Below are 18,425 nucleotides of genomic sequence, written 5' to 3' on the forward strand. Positions count from 1 at the left end.
ACGATTGGCTAAAATCCCAAAACGGCTATTAGTGGTCAAATTCGCAAAAGGGCCACTAATGGCCAAAATCACAAATCGCCCCCTATTGGCAAAAATCCTATAAGGGCAACTGGCGGGAAAAATCCTAAAACAGCAACTAATGGCCAAAATTCCCAAACGGCCACTAGTCGCCAAAGTCCAAAAACGGCCACTATTGCCCACGATCCCAAAACGGCCACTAGTAGCAAAAACACAAAATCTGCTACTAGTGGCTAGAATCTCTAATCGGCCAATAGTGCCCAAAATCCCAAAATGGCCACTAGTGGCGAAGATCCCAAAACAGCCACTAGTGGCCAAAGTTGCAAAACGCACACTAATGGGCAAAGTCGCAAAAACGGGTACCAGTGGTCAAAATCGCAAAGTGGGCACTAGTGGACAAAATCGCAGAACGATGGATTTAACTGAGTGGTTGTGAGGGTGAAACGTGAGAGTGAATGGAATGCGGTCGGAATCTTCCTTATGCGACGTTTGTAGTGCTGAATGTCGATCAATAAGTTGGGCGCGGTGGTAACCCGCTTGAAGGACAGAAACAGGGCAACCACGTTTATCGAAAAACTGGCACATTGACTCTGATTTGTGTGGAAATCAGAGTCATCACTACATAAACGACGAAGTCTTAGAAACTGAGATAAAGGAATTGAATTCTTAACGTGAGATCGATGCGAAGACGAATATAACAAGTAATTATGCGAGTCTGTAGGTTTGTAATGCACACTAGTGCATAAACCGTTGCCTTCAATTGAAACTTTGATGTCTAAAAATGATAAAGAATCGTCAGAAATTTCCCAGGTATATTTCAGACCCGGATGAAAAGAATTTACTGCGGTTATGAATTGAGTGAGCTCCTCTCTGGTAGAGGAGGTAGCGCCGATACAGTCGTCGATGCAGCGACCGTAGAGTTCAGGTTTGGAGCCATTGTATTGGCTGAAAAGTTGATGTTCGACAAAACCTACAAAAATATTGGCATAGCTAGGTCCCATTTTGGTGCCCATGGCTACACCATTGGTTTGTTTGAAGAAGTTGTTTCCGAATGAAAAACAATTGAGTGTGAGCACTAGTTCGGCTAAGCGCAGTAGTCTTTCAGATTTATCTTCCTTAACAGTACGTTGATTAAAAACCTTTTTAAGGGCCAGAAGGCCTTCGCCATTAGGAATGACAGTGTAAAGAGACGTAATATCCATGGTGAAAAGAAGTTTGTTTTGGCCAAGGAAATTAAAGTGTCGAAAAATTTGAAGAGCGTGTTGGCTGTCTTTAATCTATGATGGTAAAGTTTTGTTGATGGGAGCCATAATTTTGTCAAGATAGCTGGAGATAAGTTCGGTAGGGCAACTGCAAGCCGAGACAATGGGCCGGCCCGGGTTGTTAGGTTTGTGAAGGTCACGAATAGACTGTCATATATAAAAACAGTAATATTTACTTGATCTATTTATAATATCTAAACTTTATAAAAATAGGTATTTACAACTAAATTCACCTGTAATTATAGCTAGTATACATAAATTTACGTTCTTCCCTAAAATATATATGACCTATTTTCTATAAGTTAAAAGAGCACCGCTACTCAAGGAAGTAAAGCTCTAGTACTATAAAATTCATCACATCCTTACTGTGTCTGTCACGTTTGAAGAATGATTTCGTGCCACGCGGCCACGAAAATTGAGAAAAATTAGCGAATGGTAACAAGAGATTTTTGCAACAAAATCAGCATCAAATTCCAGCGTGGTATAAAGTGATCTACGGTTGCTTAACTAACCAATCAGAGTGCACGCATTAATTATGAGATAAAAAAAAAAAAGCGAAAAAGGAAGATCAGCTCATTTTGTTTCCCAAGTAATTATAAGAGGGAGGTCAAATCGCAGCTGAATAACAATATTATTTCTTGTAAGTACCGTCACACAAAAGTCGGTTAACTGACTACAGCTCAGAAATTCATTCCTCTGATTTCCTCAGTAGGTGCTACACGAACTATTGCTCTCAAGTTGTAAGAATTACATATCCTAACAGAAATTTTCAATTGAACGTCATAAGTGATCCGCCATAGCTTTAGTTATGACTTACTGCACTCCTTGACAACTCGCGCCACCCTCTCAACCAATCAAATCACGCAGAACAAAAACCAATCACAACTTCGCTACCCTAGTTTACCGCGCTTTTCATCGTTTTCTTCCCTCGTTTTCCCGCGCTTTTGACCGTTTGCTTGTGTTTTCTTTTTCTTCTCATTGGCTCCTAAAGATATCTATCTTTACTCTGATTGTCCTTTATGAAGTAAAGAGTAAAGAGCTTACAATTTGGAAAAAATTAACATTATCATGAAGGAGACAAAATTTTTTTCCTTCTCGCACTTTGCGCCTTTTCTTTGATCTTTTCCTTCCGGTCTTCTATCTGTTGCTCTAAAGAACCCATCACCAGTTCACTACAACGAAAAAAAATACGAAAATTGGAAATATTTCTTAATTAAACTTTGTACAGAATTCAATACTTTTTCCACTACTTCCAAACCATTATGCAAATTTTCCTTTTCCGAACTCAAGATCAACTGGACAGAACAAGAGGCGGTTTTCAGGAGTTTTGCCCGAAGACTGAAAATTAAACGATCGAACTGTTTGAAATATTTCGCCTTGTAATTAACGTGAAATTCGGTCACCTTATTAAAAGTAAAGACAGAAATTGAGCATTCGATGTAGCTTGAAAATGAGACTTATTCCCGTCTCTTAAAGACTTTACCTTTTTCTAGGTCTAGAATACTTGAGTGTGTTTTATTTAGTTGGAGTACACTTGACAATGTTCGCACAATGAGTTGAATTCCTAGAAAAGTGGTCACAACAAAAAGACTTGCCACGTACCTGTAATTAATTTCCCCATCTTTGTTTCTGTCTAAACTCTCTATTAGTTTGTACAACTCTGTATAATTCATGTCAATTCCGGTTTCCTGTGGAGACAACCAAACATTAGTCAATGGAGCACTTTTGAACTGAGTATCATACAACCAAAACCAGAGCAATCATATTGGCCAATCAGAACGAACAAAGGAAAAACATCACCGGATAACTAATGAACACTCACAGTATCTTTATTCGTCAAGCGCAGGAAAGCGGAGGCTCGATTACCAGCTGCTGTTTGGGAACCAGAGACCGCGCTCCTCCCCAGGAGGAACGGAAAAGACTGGACCCGAAAGAGCGGTGGAAATCGAGCCTAAGGAAAGCGTGAATAGCAAAGTAGCTGGTTTTGCAGCTGATTGGTCAAAAGGGTAGCGTAAATTTTCATGACCATCCGAAGAGCGAAGTAAACCAAATCATTGATTACTTTCAACGTTCATTTGAAAATTTCTCTTGACAGCTCAGAAAAAATATTAAAATTGTTCCTAAGATTCCTTCTCCTCTCCGAATAACCTAGGAACGAAGTTATTACCGGTGTGAATGGGCTTGAACAAGACCACATTTGGACATACATGTACGACGCCAATTTCTTAGCCAATCTACACCTATAATTCATATTTGAAAATAAAGCAGACATGGATCTCACCTTTAATCCATCAGCGAACTCTTTTACAGTGATATTCATGCTTTTATCCTTATCCAGAGTATTGAAAAGATCCAACAGTCTCATTTGGTTAACCTCTATATAATTCTTTAGTATCTTCATGGGCGTTGGACGAGTCTTGGGTTTAAATGGTGCACCTCCTTTCCCTCCGTGTCTAATTTTCATGGGTCTAAGTTGCTGTACTTCCTTACATAACTCCACAAAGTCATTATTAACTGTGATGTCCTAAAAAGTGCATAAACTATGTAAGAACTTGCGGAGGCGAGGAATGTAATCACGATAGCCTCACTATAGCCACTATCACCATAATATCTACGAAAAGTCGCAAGTTTGTTTTATCTGGTGATCGGTATCTATTGACAAAACTGTCCTAATGCATGTTCTACCAAGAGACTAAATGTAGCCCTGGTTCTTACTCCATTGGCCTGTATAGCCTGCCTCGTAAATCAGACGGTGAAATTCCAACTCCATCCCACCTCGGTGTTTGTTTATTTGATCCGTGGGATAATTTTCTGATTCCCTTTAATTTAAGGAGGAATAGATGGTTAATTAAGACCCCTCTTATCTATGACTTTTTCGCGATGAGAAGTTGAGTCAAATTGTGAAATTAGAAATGTTTATTTTCTTGGAAAAGTTTTTCTTCGTGTCTCTAAGCCTCACCGTCAGCTCAACCTCAATCAGTTTCGATTCTGTGTTATTTTTCATGGCGTTCACAAGAGCATACGCTCCAGGACTTTGCATCGGGTTCTTTCCAATCTAAAACAAAATTTTACATATTTAAAAAACAGCTTTGTAAAAAAAAAAAAAAAAAGAAAAGGCAAAGCAATAAATATTTATGAATCATTGCAATAGAAACAGACGCAGTGGCAGGTGTTCACCAACTAAAATTGAACCATAAGAAAATTTTGTAGCTACCGTGTTTGAGTACTAATTCAAATGGGAATAGGTAATCTTTATTGTTGTGAAACTATAATAAACCAAGATAAGTGCCCACCTTCAACACCTGAAGACAAGTGTTGACCATTAAACCTTTGGCCAAATACACAGCACCTTCCGCTGTTATTCTGTTATTCCTGAATATGAAATGATTATAACATATCTTAGTTTCCCAAATAAAATTCTCCATATCAAAAATAGTTCAATTGATTCATAATAATTTATCGTTTGAAACAGTCTGCTCAATAGACCCTCCCATAAAGCTGGAAAATTGGAGGTAAAGGGACAAAGGTAAAATATACCTATCATTAATAACTACTACTTTCTGCACTTCAAGCAATCAACTTGCTTTTACCTTGAGTTCAGATTGGCCTCCTGGTGACATTTCCCGAGTTCTCGTTGGCTGTTGGGGTCGCGTTTGTTTATTTCTACGCTAAGCTATCTAAAAGCGCTCTCAATGATAGAGCTTATTTTTCACTTACGTCAGATCTAGCTCTCGTAACGTTGTGTTCACTTTTAAAGCTTCACCCATGGCTAACGCCCCATCATTTCCAAATCCATTCCATGCCAGGTTAAGAATTTTAAGAGTGAAATTCTCCTGCAACAGTGAAAACAAAACCCACATTCTATTCACACTTGGCTCTTAAACCCATTGGTAAATAACATAAAATCATGAACAATGCGACTAAAAATACAATCAGAAGAAATTTGTAGGGTATACTATGTTTACTTATTCCTCTTGCGCAAGTCTTTGACTCAGCTTGTTTTGACAGAGGAGAGTTTGTTCATTGCATTCTCCATCATTAAGAAAAATGATCAGAGGAAACGTTGAATGACTAATTTCTTAATCTATAGCTTTTGTATTTCCAACTAGCGTTAGAAGTGGAAACAAAAATCACTTCCATCAAACCTTCAAAGATAATGCCACAGCACAAGCTCCTTTATTTCTCAAGTGATTCCAGCTCAGTTCCAAATGGTCAATTTTATCATTTGCAACTAATGAAGAAAAGATTTACAGGGATACTGTGCTGAGTTACATAGACCAGTCAAATCATTAATATTGCCACAACCTTAAATCCAAGCAGAATCTGCATCTCATTGTTCTCAACAAATCACACTCAGACAGATCCTCACAGATGAAATGTAATTGAAGAAATTACAGAAAAACAAGCTTGAAACAAATCCAGGTTTTAACCAGTTCACACCCTCCCAAGATCTCAATTTACATACATACATACATACATACACTTTATTGATGCTCCCTAAGTGGGCTTTTCAGCTCAATAGGATAAAAAAAAAAAAAAAATTAAAAAAAAAAAAAAATTTACTATTATAGTAACTATCCTTAGTGTCTACCATATGATTCTTACTAAGTTAGTTTAGAGAATTTGGTATTGGATCAACTTATAATCCCCTAATTGATATTTTTCTGCAAATTCTCACCACTTGTCCACTTGATAAGTATAGGTAATCGCATGGGGCCGAGTAAAGTTAAGGATTAATATCACGTGTGTTTTTGGAAGTTGCTGAAATTGCCCAAGTCTTGCAGCGACAAGGGCAATTTCTGCAACTTCCGAAAACACAAGTGATATTAATCCTTAATTTTACGAGGAACCATGTGATTACTTGTTTATAATATAAGGGGCAAAATGTTTTCTTACTGATCTCGCGCAAAACGGGATGCCATTTTTACAAAACAAACAGAAATTCTTTGCCTTGGCAGCCGTTGCTAAGCGATTTTCAGCCAATCATTTTCAAGTAATTTTGCCCAGGGCAATTACAAAAATTAAGAAAAAATGCCCTCTGTCTTGACCAATCACAATTCAGTAATTTTGCCCCTTATATGATAACATATTGATATTGTAAGGTCTGTAAGGAGAAATTCTGTCTTGGTCACTCATGGAATTTAGGGTTAACAAGGTTCAGATTTGTCTCTCTTGGATACTACCTTGTCACTTCAACCAACTGAGCTACATTACCAAATTTTAGGATTATTACTGATGATATAACTAAAGGAAAATACATTAAGATATTTACCTATTGCAGGGGCTAAATACTGGCCTCCTTTTTCTCCCAACTGGTTATGACTCAAGCTCAAATACTTCACTTTGGTATTAATCTTAAACATAGAAGAGAGAAACTTTACCCTTTTTAAAAGTCTTTTGAGTTGTGAAAGAAAAGAAATTAGTTTAAAATTTCACTAAGGTTTCCCCCTACCTTTATAGCTTCTGCCAGAATCTGAACAGCTCTGTCATCAAAACCATTGCCTAGAAGATAACGTTAACAGAAAAAAAAAAAAAAAAACAAAAAAAAAAAAAACAGTGAGATATTCCTGATTTGGAGTAAGTAACAGCTAATAGCACCCCCAACAGTAGTACAGGTAAATGGGGTTAGTTTCTAAAGAGACTGAGGAGCTTTACCCGTGGGGTGTATATATGCGTTACTGACCATGTGTGAGGTAAGGATGGATATTGGCCAAGTTCCTTTTTTGCGTTTTTGCATAAAAACACCAAAAAAAAGAATGAGGCTAATATCCAGCCACCTTGACCGAACAAGCTTGGTCAATCAATAAAGAATTTATAGCATGACAAAAAGATTTTGCTTTAAATTAGAATCAAGTGTGACTTGTTTATTCTGAGAGCCAAAAAAGAAAGCCAACCATGTTAGCAGCACAATAAACCCACAAGGGTTGTTTATGTTTTCTTTGTTTTGACTGTCTTCTGCTGCTTTTTGCAACTTCATTGCTGACCTGATCCACAAGTTACAAACTTTGTAAATCCTCTCCACACACTTTTTTTTCTTGCTTGAGATCAAAATCAGGCTATCCTGAGTTGGCAATCCTGAGCAGGCAAGATGGGCCTGTCTTGACTGCTTAGGTAGCCAATCAAAATGCAGGATTTGCTTCATATTGCCCACAGGCCCTGCCAGCCATATGATAAAACAAAGTTTAAAATTTGGGTTTATCACCTGAGTTGATGATGTAAACTGGCCACCCCAAAGAGTCACTAAAGCTGATGTTTCAAGCATTTAAACCCTTCACCAGAGCGAGTGGATAGTAAAGAGTAGCATGTATAGTACAGATATTTGTCTAAAATGCCTGGCAACTTTCTGTCATTTATACTTTTAATTAGCATCTAGTCTTTCTCAGCTTGAATCTTCTCCTGTGGACTCAACCCACCAATGGGTTGGCTCAAACAAATCTTGTCAGAAATCATTTCAACACTCACCATTTGCAACAAATCTGGTGATATTTGAATTGTGCAGTAAGATGTCTTTTATAGACTCTGCTCCATCTGTACCTAGTTTGTTTTCCGATAAATCCTTGAAGACAAAAATCATTAAAAAAACACTATTAAGATACGTTGATATATCTATGATTGTTACATGTTATAGGTGAGAGCAAATAATACTTGTCCAGAATCATTTAACAAGTGCTATCTGAAACATCCCTAAACATCCCTAAACTTCCACAAAAAAAGTCTGATCTGTTATAATGTCATACCAAGTCAGCAATGTAACAGTTTTCTCGCAGCATTTCAGCAATGTATCCAGCTCCCTCAGATCCAATCCAGTTATCTGCCAGGTTTAACTTGATAACTGATGTATTAGTCTGTTAAGTGAAATAAAAATTGATGTCAAACAAACAGCATGAGAGACCGAACACATCAAGTATACAACTGTACTTTCTAAAGTACCTGAGATGCTATTAAAGCTCAAAACATGAGTTTAAACACACTTTTTACCTATAATAAGATACTCAATTATTCTTTTGAATTATTTCATGAAAGTCACAGAAGACTTCTTCCATGTTTATATCTTAACACATTGAAAGGGGAATAGTAATTACATTTCACTCCCCCCCCCTCCTCTTAGTTAGATAAAGCAATGTTCATGGGTCTGGCACAAGATGACCAGAAAAGTTCAACAGGATACCCACCACTAAAGCTACAGCTATTGCCTTGGCACCCATTGGTCCTAAGCCATGATGCTTGATGTCAATGTCAGCTTGTTGCAAGTTTCGATGGAAATATGATGCTGGGATGACGCCAGACTCCCTGCAAGCTTGGAGATATGTTACTCTTCCAGTTACATCATACTCTTCTTTGCCTTCTAAAATAATAAATAAAGGAAAACAAAACCTTACACAAATTATAGAGATTATATTAAAAAAAATTATTTGAAGCTCACAATTTATGTAAAAAGTGAACTTTTTCAAATTAATGTCAGTATCAGAGCAACTGCACACCCACCCCTCCCCTATGCAAACAACAGTCAACTCATAACAATTTAGGGTTAATTTTGGGTTCAGGGAGGGGTGGGTGCCAAGTTCCTGAAATTGATTCACTTTTTCTATAAATATTTTTTTGGACTTTTCTATGATAGAAGTCACTGTATGTTACATATTTTGTGGGATAACACCACAATGACTGAAAAAAAATGTTTTTGGTAAAAAACGTGTATGTTAAAATTTTTCAGCTAATCCGTGAACACTGTAGTTAGAAACAAAAAGAATTTTTAATAATACACGCCCTTTCTTAACAATTCATGCATAGACGTTCTGAATCGCCATGTCTGAGAAAAAGTCACGGAATTTCATCTCATTGAAATTCGAATAGTTATCCATTTAATTTTACGAAAAAAGAGGCCTTGCTTAAACGTCTAATTCATCAGTTTCTAAACAAAACTTATTGTGCCACGATCACAAATTTCTTCCCTCAAATGACAAACATATTCGTGAGAATAACACTCATATATATTCACTTCTTGTTAAAGTAGTAAGCGTATCGTTCTTAAATTTGCATGTTATTACACGCAAAAATCTTCCAAAACGTAAGGCAAAATTTAATTCAAAAGAGAAAATAAAACAAAACAAAACAAAACCTTGAAAAAAAGTTCTACACGGAATCTGTTTAATAGCCAGGATTTATCCTCGAGGGACTGAGATAATTTGATGTAGACATCCTGAAACATCCCTTCCAATACAACATCTGAGGAACATATTTTAAAAACTCCGCCGAGACCCGATGCAGTATCAAAACTGCTAGGATAAAAACACCTGCTAGGATATTACTGACAGATTACTTACAATACTGTTAAATAAATAAACGGTCAAAAAGTGAAACCATTTCAGCTCATCTGTTTATGAACTTGCAACTTCAAAGTAATGAGCGTTTCGTTCTGAGAATTACTCGTAAATGATTCATAGGTTTTAATTAGCCATTTCTTTTCGTTTCAATTTCATCATTTATTAATCAAACCTTAAATACTTTAGCTTTGACGACAAAAGATCTCTACCGTTCTTAAAAATTTATCATACCTTCGATCTCCAGGTCAGTGTCAAATCCTTCATCGTCTTCCTTATCTTGAGCACTGCGAAAGAAATCATCTCCTTCGGGTGATAAAGACCCTGTGGACTCCCTTCGTAAAATACCAGTCGGAGGGCTGAGCGCAGCCTATAATAAAGCAAAAAATTTTCAATTTTTAGTGTCTCAAAACCTCAAAAAGCTGCAAAGAGGTAACTTCAATTCGAACGCGCGCGTTTACCTTGCGGAAACCAAAGGGCGAACTAGTAGCACTAGCACGGCTAAGAATAACAGAATCTTTTTCTGAAGGCGAGCGGATCGGTGTAGAAATCCTTTCCGATCCTTCTTCCATAATTTATGGTGCAGACACTCCACTAAAGTCATAAACATTGGTAGTTATACATTCTCCTTGAAGCGGTTGAAAGCGTCTTCGGCCGTAAAGGCCTCGGCTACATGGACTGTTCATTTTACTCCCTGTTGCCATAACAACTAATCGAAGTATTATCTGATGCTATTAGATTCTCCCAAGGGAGCTTTTTTAAGTCAATTCACGGGCAAGTGATAAACGGATCGAATGAAACTCATTGAGAAAACTGTGCAGAAGACTTAAAGAATAATAAAGGACCGTTTTTAATTTGCTTCCGTGAAACTTCAGCGAACCGATCTGAGATGTTTTGGTCCCAGAAGTTAAGAGAGAATTTTTAAGACAATCTCAGGTGAGAATAGCTATATTTAGAAAGAACGCTCTAATAGAAGCGTTGCGATAATTGTCCCAAAGTGCAGGCTATATTTTGAAGTTACTAAACTCAATTAAAAATTCTAACAAGTAACGCAACAAGTTAACTTTACTGAGAGAAGATTGGGAACAAGTTGACTAGAACAATGATACCTGGGAAGGCAACGTCATGATGAGCCAATTGGAGGCCGACTTTGCATCATAATTCGACGCCATTTTGTGTTATTCAATAAATTACATAAGTTGTATACTGTTTTATAAAATTTGAAGCTCAAGATTCCTTAAAAATGCCTCGTGGTGGAAGACGATCTAGTGGTCGATCATCTCCTATGTTTGGCAAGCCATCAGCGCCGCCTCGAGCACCTCCGCGGCCAGTTTCTAGTGTCCCAGCCACTAGACCTGCTTCCAGCGTGGCTCAACCGGTTTCACCACAACAGCCTGGACTGTTTGGACAAATGGCATCTACTGCTGCTGGTGTTGCGATTGGATCTACTGTGGTATAGAATGAATGCTAGTGTACTTAAAAGAATTTTCTGAATTTGCATAGTAATAATTTCTACCAAAACTTCTTTACTGTATGTACCTGATCAATATAACTTCAAAATCAGAATTTCATAATTTTAGAAAAGATTACAAACTAATGGTTTTCATCATATCAAAAAATAGATTCTAAATTGCCATAGGTCTGTACAGTAAAAGATCATAAAGACAACAAAATCTAGCAAGAACTTCAGGGTCACAATTGGCAGTGCCTTGTGCCATTTCTTTGTTCTTATCACATGTTGACATCATCTGTGTAGTAATGCGGAACAGACTCACAGCAACATTGAATTTATTTGTTCAGTACCTGATATTGCCATTGTGGGACTTGCTTAGTCCTGGAAACCATCTCTGTTCTTTGGTATGGGAATGATTGAATATTCTTGATCAGAACTAGCATGAAATACACCGAATCAAAATATGGCGTCCAATTTGAATTGTCATTGTTCTGGACTGACTAGCCTCTTACACATGTGATAATCCTTTTGTGTTTCCACGTCAAGACGAGGCTAGTAAGTCCAAAACAATGGTAATTCAAATTGGACGCCATATTTTGATTCGGTGAATGTGTTGTCACTTTAAATAATTTGTGAAAATAGTAACACTTAACTTTTGTTATAAGCTGTATGGCCAATGAGTCGTAGCAATTAACTTCTTGCTTGGGTCTGATCTTCAACTGCAGCAACCAAATTTTGATCCATGATGAATTAAGTAAATTATACAAAAAGTACCTTGCCTATGTCTTTAGGGTCATGCTGTCAGTGGTGCCCTGTTTGGTGGCCATGGTGGTGGATCAGAGCAACCAGCTGGGTATCAACAAGAGATGTCTGCAGCGCCATACCAGAGTTATTCTAACCCACAACAGCAGGGTTTGGGGGGTCCTTGTCAGTATGAATTGCAGCAATTTGTGGAGTGCGCACAGAACCAGGGAGACATAACACTGTGCCAGGGATTTAATGAAGTGCTTAGGGAATGCAAACTGAGAAATGGTGAGGAGTGTTCAGTCTAACTTACTTCTTACATGTGGGATGACATTGTTAGTATAGATTTGTTGTTTATTTGATCAAGGTAGCTTCAGAGGGTTTTGTTATTTTTAAACACCAAATCTTTGTTAGATCATGGCTTCTGACATGATTTCTGACAAACAACTTTTTACTGTTTTACTTTTCCTTTCATCATATCATGTTATAATTTGTAGTCAACTCTAGTTCTAGACACTTTTTGCCTGGGAGCTCAAAGTTCAAAGATGTCTAAACAATTTTTTTGGCACTTCTTTCAGGTCTTTCCTGAGAACAAAATCATTGCTGTGGATTCTTGTGCAGCTGCCCAGATGTTAAGACAAGCAAGATTCAATGCTTTGATCACTGGCTTTTTTAAATAACACAGCTTTTTCGGTGATAACAGGTGCTTGGATACTTGTAAATGGTGTTTGCACTTGGCTATTTGCTTGAACTAAGGAATCCTTGTTGTTACATGAAAGAATCACAATTTAATTGCAGAATTTGAAATAAAAGGTGTTTGCACATTATCTGGTTTGCACTCTGATTATGGAGGGGTGGTCTGAGATTTGTATGAAGATCCACACATGTGTGACTTTCTGTATGTGACACTGCAAAGATTTTAAAAATTCAGACTGTTGAGAGTGCATATTATAAATACCTGTTGGTTTGGCCAGTCATGTTTTCCCACATAGTTTGTTCATTTAGTGTAGAAAGCTATGTTTGATTTTTAAGTCCTTGTCAATTGTCTTGTGTTTGATGACAGCAGATGTATTGGTAAAAAAAAAAAGGTAAACATCATGCGCACCAAAGAGCCTAATAAACGCGAAACGTGCCTTTGAAATATTTTCATATCTCGCCTTTTCTTGACTTAGTTTTATATGCACAATTTAACTTCATTCTCACGATTGTGGGGAAGAAGCTGTTGATGACCTCTACTTCATGAGATAAGCATGCCTGGTCGGAAAATAGTGTAGACGCGAGCGAAAAAGTATGATGGAGCCTGACGTGGATTCCAACGCACAAGCGAGCAGAAGACAGTTACACGCACTTCCGTGTTGATATGCTATCATTGCAGTTGATAAGGCTAGTACACTTCTCTGTATTCACTCATTCAAACATGATCCCGTCACCGGCTGCCAATTACTTATCCGTAACTGTGAAGCGTTGTTCATCAGTGGCTCTTTACCGGTTTGTCTGGAGGTAATTAAATGCGTTTGATCTTATTTTCATAATTTCATTGAAAGAAAAACTTCCAAAAGTTACAGCAATGAAGAACTCAATCCTTAAATAAAGTTGTGCCCCTGAAATGTCACGGTACGTAACCCGTTGAAATCTTAAATTGATTCTCAGCGCAATAGAGTATCCTTGCAGCAGTCTCCCAGGTGGCTACCATTTTATTTCCGTTTCGTTATTTTCATTTCCGGTTGTTTCGTTACGTAAGTTATTCCCACGTGCTTTTAGATTTTGAAGTCACTTGTTACGTGTGTTGTAGTCCTGGTATGGGTCGCTGTATTCCCAATCAGGGTAAAACAGTTCTTTAACGTGCTTAAGGCACGTTTTTTATTGAAATAAGCTGCAAAGGTAACACTCCTATGACTCTTTAAAACAGTTGAACCAATTCGAGAGTTCTCTTTGAAGATGAAGAGTCGATATATTAAGAGAATTAAATCCGTACTCGCATGGAATGACTTTCGTTTAGGACGTCATAGTTCACTTACTACAGCAGTCAACGTCACCAATGAAACGTCATTAATTGATTCCCGGAGCATCCTCGAAATTTTCTTCCGGATCATTTTTACTTTGGTGTGAAATTGTTTCCGTTATATCCGTGCAAGATATTTAGAAGTAATGCCTCGAGCTAAAAGACGATCATCCCAAGGCTCGTCAGAGCAGAAGAGTACGATGCCTGAAAAAAGATCTCCTAATATGGTCCAACCAGAACCAAAAGCTCTTGGACTGTTTGGGCAAATGGCTTCCACAGCTGCAGGTGTAGCAGTCGGCTCGGTTGTGGTAAGGCGCGTCGCTCAGCCAATCCCATTGGATAGTTACCCCTGGACCCTCAGATTGTAGCTTAGACTACCTTCGGCTTTTGCTAGAACCACAGTTATTGATTCCTTGTGCGCCTAAGCTAGCTTCTCGTTTAATTTCCACTTCCCTCTCAGCGAGAATGTTTTTTTTTTTAATTAAGACTGCTTAAGTACGCTTACGAATTAGATATTATCGCAGCCTTAGCACCATCTGATGCAGGGGCAAAAAGTAAGTTGTTAGTTAACAAAGCAACAAAATCTCGTAACGTTATATATCAGCAAACTGGTTGATGACATTTCTTTTCACCGAATCGCAATAAATAATTATCATATGATTATAGAGGAAACTCTCATTTCTCTTCATTTTTTACTCCTGCCTGTTTTGAATTTTCAATGCGGAACAAGAAAAAGAATCATCGAAAACGTGGATCTCCAAAACCAACTACTTGTAGATTGATATAAATATGAGAAAATCCTAGCCTTTGGCATCTGAATGTGCAACCAGCTGTGGGGAGAAACAGAGGAAGAGAAGGAGGAAGAGCTACAGTAGAGAGGTCTTTGAATTCTCATTCTCGCTCATTTTTGTCCAGGGTAATGCCGCAAGTGAAGCTCTACTTGGAGGAAGAGGGAGCACAGAATTAAAGCAACAGCACTATGATCTTCAGCAGCAGAATCATGAGCCATGCCGGCACGAACTACAACGTTTTGTGGAGTGTGCGCAAAACCAATCAGAGGTTACTTTGTGTAAAGATTTCAGTGAGGCCCTCAAGCAGTGCAAACAGGCGAATAGTGAGTGTTGTAGCATTCTCCGGGCATTCGGTTAATAAAACGAAGCGCAACAGTAAAAGAAAAGGAAAGAGAGGAAGGCTTGGGTCGAGCATAGTTAATCGATTGACTATGGGTCGAGTTGGGTCCTTCTTTACCCAACCCGACCCAAGCCTCTCTCGAGTTTTCACTCCGCCGCTGCCACTGCGCTGATTGTTACTTCGTTCCGTGTTCAGTTATATGTCTGTTCTATGAAGGACCTAATTCCTATCATGCAGAGAAAGGTTACACTTGTAAAGAAAAATGCACTGGAATTGCTCAACATTAAAGGGGAGAATATTAAAAATTCCTCTAAAAAGAAGGCTTTTGAAAAGAGTTTTCTTAGGATAGGGTGTGGAACTCAGTGTGTTTTCTGGTGTGATATAGGGTATAATTTAAATTTTTTGAGTTTGTTATGGGTTGATTTTATCCTCTAGATTTTTCCTGAGGAAACCATGGACATGTATAATGGCTTTCAGCAAAAACAAGGTTCAACAAGAAAACAACAGCTTTTGGAATTTTCCTGTGTCTCTTCGCCGCTTCACCAACAAAATAAACATTGATGTTTCACGGTTTCGGCTTGCTCTTTTCTCTGGAAAGCCGAAAGAGAATAATGTGAGAGACGTAAATATTCGCATAACTTATTCTAGAGTGAGATAGAGAATTCAACACTTTTCCGAGATTTTTTAGACTCTAGTCCATACAGCTGATACAAGAAAAGCGCACGAAGAGCGAGGTTCCGATCTGAGAAGTAATGTGATTCGATTACGTAATCCGACAAAAGAAAGGTACAAATCGCGTGCAATATCCTATTTTCAACCACAAAATATTAGCGACAGTGGAATTTTTCGAAAATTTAAAAAAGTCTTTAAAAGGTTCTATTTTTAATGATGCGAAATAAACGATCGTTCTGAACAAGGAAAAAACTCTTCTGTACCGAGTAGGTTGCCACATGCAAAATTGAGGTTTTGCGTAAAAATTTCCGTTTCATGTTTGGCTGCGTCTGTCTGACCTAAAACCTTCCCCCATCGCCACTGCAATAGACCATGATGGTGTTAATAGATTCCTCTGAGATGATACGAAGAATGCGGTAAGTGTATTCTTTGATGTTGGACTCGGAGGTGAAGACCTTTTCGTCGAGCATTGGCTCCTGTAATCAGTTGATGCTTAGATGTCAGGAAGTTAATTGGTGGCTTTGACTTGGCTTTGAATTAAACCTCTTGGCAGGGACGGTAGAGCCTATTTTCAATTGAGGGGGGCTGGAGGAGGCTTAAAAATAAACGCTGGGTGTGCGAGTGTGAGAAGGTCTGAAGCTTTCGTTCCGTTACAAAACGTTGAAATATACAGGTTCAGAAATGGTATTTTCAACATTCTCCACTTCATAATTTTATGTCGAAAAGTTTCCGAAAGGTTTTGCATAAGGCTGTAGCTTTTTAAAATTTTTATTTCTCTAGCATCTATGTTAATCGCGTGAGTTTAGTGTTCCTCGACATAAAGCAATTCATATGTTCCTAATGGCATAGACGCATCACACCACTGACAGTTGACTATTCCAACACCACTTGCAGAACTTGAATGAACCCCACTTCCGTCCAAGCGAATGTAACAATGGGGAAATGAGTAGCAACCATTACTCTCTCGTTTAAGGAAAAATATTTCGTAACTGTGTGCAGTGAACTGACAATTTACTTGATCGCCCCCATCCGTGTCAAAATGGCTCATTCCCTGGCTGTCCAAGCGAATGAAAACACTACTGAATAGGAAACTCTGTATCGCAACCTTGAGGTCAGTTTCCGAAGCCAGCGACGGAGGCACCTCGACAGGAACAATGTAGAATTTCTCATGTCCCTGGTGGTTTGTACTGGCAGTTAACAGTTCCACCTCCGTGGCCAACCATTCTGTGACTCCTGAGCCGTCACAGCAAAGGTACACGTCAGGGAATGCAAAAGACCGAATGGTGCTCAACTTCAGGCATTTCATGAATTTCAGAAAGCGTTATATCATCTCAGTCGTAAATCGCGGAGCAGAGTTGGGGCAGCCGCCACAACTGTGAACGCCGAGGACGGTCCAATATCCATTGTGCCATGTGTAAACTGGGTTTCCACTTTGCCCACCCATCGTATCATTGAAGTAAATATTTTGCTGCTGGTATTCTGGCTTTTCACGTGACGTCACAGATTATGCAAATTTGTTGATCCGCCATGTTGGCGTCCCTCGAAGATTCCTTAATTTGCTGATAATCTTGCGACCTCGCAATGGATTCTGAACTCGAATCTGTTCCACATAGTTCCTCGCGGCTTGTCTCTCAGATACCCACAGTTTGTTACGATCGCTCACAATCCACTTGTATGGAGATGAAGTCACTGGATCTACCTACACGCGTTCATCTCTTCCTCAAACACTCTCTGCGTGAGAAGTACTTCTAACTGCAGGCAACGTCATCATCCTAGCTTGATGTCTGAGCAGAACTGAGAGCTAAGGATGGGCCAATACCGATACCAAATATTCGATACCAGCGATATCGAGGTCGGATCGAAAGATATCGATAATAGCGAAGAGTATCGATTCTTTCGATACTGCACGTGACCTATCCGCGCTGCAATCTCCCGCGACTAACCGCTGACAAGTAGCCGAAAAGACTTCGGGCTCGAGATCGTGTATGTGCGCAATTGTGTGCAATGTTGGACTGTCACAGTGAACCGGTCAAAGTGGCGGTTTCTTCCATTCCCTAGTTCATTTAATGGAACTAACATGAAAGTGTATAAGAAATAAAAAAACTCTTGTAAGTTACAATTCTCCTTTTAGGAAAAAATATCACTAACCGAAACTACATAATTATATGGCTATGAATAATAAAATTATAATGTGCTCTTTAGGTAGTCTATATCTTACTTTAAGTCTCTTGACAAGGGAAATGCAAAGTCTTCAAAAGTTCAACGACAAAGAATAATAAGAAAAATTTACTATAAAAATATTAAAAATAACCTATAACTGATGAGTTTAAGGAAGTCTTGCTCGACCCTTCTCTACTTCCAGATCCCTGTCTTTAATGTCTAAGTTCCTCCTTCTCGGGGTTCTAGATCCCCTTAGACATAAGAGCGCGCTCCTATGTCAATTTGAAATAGGACCCGATTTTATTAACTGTTAATGTAAAGTCACTCAGTACAACGGCAACAAAATCACAACTCAAAACAACCCAGATATTACAAGGACTAGGACATATCTGGAGCAACAAAAATGAGTTGAGAACTACTATGCCTGCTTACTAAAGAAAAAACCTCGAGCGAGAAAAGAACTGAGAAAGGTTAAATAGTTCCAAAGTATGGCATTTCTGTATGGTCCTGTATGTCAGGGAGTCGCTGATGTATCGAGTATCGAGGCGCAGGATCCATAATAAGTCGGGCAACCGTGTTTGGTTATTATTAGTGACCCGTGTAGTAACTGATAACCTTTCATTGTACACCTTATGATCATGAATGCAAGTGAAAGTTGCGGATTG

At 38.5% G+C, this 18,425-nt stretch overlaps 3 protein-coding genes across 3 annotated transcripts; 2 read left to right on the top strand and 1 right to left on the bottom strand.

Moving 5' to 3' along the window:
* Positions 1-2,258: 2,258 nt before the first annotated feature.
* LOC111324623 (uncharacterized) lies at positions 2,259-10,275 on the bottom strand. The gene is made up of 14 exons (XM_022928232.2): positions 10,060-10,275; positions 9,833-9,968; positions 8,453-8,625; positions 8,018-8,125; positions 7,743-7,836; positions 6,733-6,782; positions 6,553-6,634; positions 5,426-5,511; positions 4,998-5,113; positions 4,574-4,652; positions 4,240-4,335; positions 3,562-3,804; positions 2,883-2,968; positions 2,259-2,452 (listed from the first exon to the last, which is right to left on the bottom strand). The coding sequence occupies exons 1-14, from the start codon at positions 10,168-10,170 to the stop codon at positions 2,347-2,349; spliced, it is 1,566 nt and encodes a 521-aa protein (XP_022783967.1). The 5' UTR covers positions 10,171-10,275; the 3' UTR covers positions 2,259-2,346.
* Positions 10,276-10,742: 467 nt separating this feature from the next.
* Positions 10,743-12,622, top strand: LOC111324540 (coiled-coil-helix-coiled-coil-helix domain-containing protein 2). Its single transcript, XM_022928126.2, has 3 exons — positions 10,743-11,051; positions 11,843-12,083; positions 12,374-12,622. Exons 1-3 carry the CDS (start codon positions 10,842-10,844, stop codon positions 12,382-12,384), a joined length of 462 nt encoding a protein of 153 aa, XP_022783861.1. The 5' UTR covers positions 10,743-10,841; the 3' UTR covers positions 12,385-12,622.
* A 1,204-nt stretch (positions 12,623-13,826) lies between these two features.
* LOC111324628 (putative coiled-coil-helix-coiled-coil-helix domain-containing protein CHCHD2P9, mitochondrial) lies at positions 13,827-15,499 on the top strand. Its single transcript, XM_022928237.2, has 3 exons — positions 13,827-14,105; positions 14,713-14,911; positions 15,364-15,499. The coding sequence occupies exons 1-3, from the start codon at positions 13,944-13,946 to the stop codon at positions 15,372-15,374; spliced, it is 372 nt and encodes a 123-aa protein (XP_022783972.2). The 5' UTR covers positions 13,827-13,943; the 3' UTR covers positions 15,375-15,499.
* Positions 15,500-18,425: the final 2,926 nt, after the last annotated feature.

This window comes from Stylophora pistillata, chromosome 13 (genome assembly GCF_964205215.1).
Source record: "Stylophora pistillata chromosome 13, jaStyPist1.2, whole genome shotgun sequence".
Classification (NCBI taxonomy): Eukaryota; Metazoa; Cnidaria; class Anthozoa; order Scleractinia; family Pocilloporidae; genus Stylophora; species Stylophora pistillata.

What these genes read in the sequence shown, in the direction of transcription:
- LOC111324623 (XM_022928232.2), bottom strand. Translation starts at nt 10,170, where the DNA reads ATGGAAGAAGGATCGGAAAGGATTTCTACACCGATCCGCTCGCCTTCA. An exon ending in CACTGACCTGGAGATCGAAG is followed by an intron (nt 8,626 to 9,832) that starts GTATGATAAATT and finishes TTATTATTTTAG; the next exon opens with AAGGCAAAGAAGAGTATGAT. An exon ending in GTATTTAGCCCCTGCAATAG is followed by an intron (nt 5,512 to 6,552) that starts GTAAATATCTTA and finishes TTTCTTCATTAG; the next exon opens with TTGCAAATGATAAAATTGAC.
- LOC111324540 (XM_022928126.2), top strand. Translation starts at nt 10,842, where the DNA reads ATGCCTCGTGGTGGAAGACGATCTAGTGGTCGATCATCTCCTATGTTT. An exon ending in TTGCGATTGGATCTACTGTG is followed by an intron (nt 11,052 to 11,842) that starts GTATAGAATGAA and finishes CTATGTCTTTAG; the next exon opens with GGTCATGCTGTCAGTGGTGC.
- LOC111324628 (XM_022928237.2), top strand. Translation starts at nt 13,944, where the DNA reads ATGCCTCGAGCTAAAAGACGATCATCCCAAGGCTCGTCAGAGCAGAAG. An exon ending in TAGCAGTCGGCTCGGTTGTG is followed by an intron (nt 14,106 to 14,712) that starts GTAAGGCGCGTC and finishes ATTTTTGTCCAG; the next exon opens with GGTAATGCCGCAAGTGAAGC.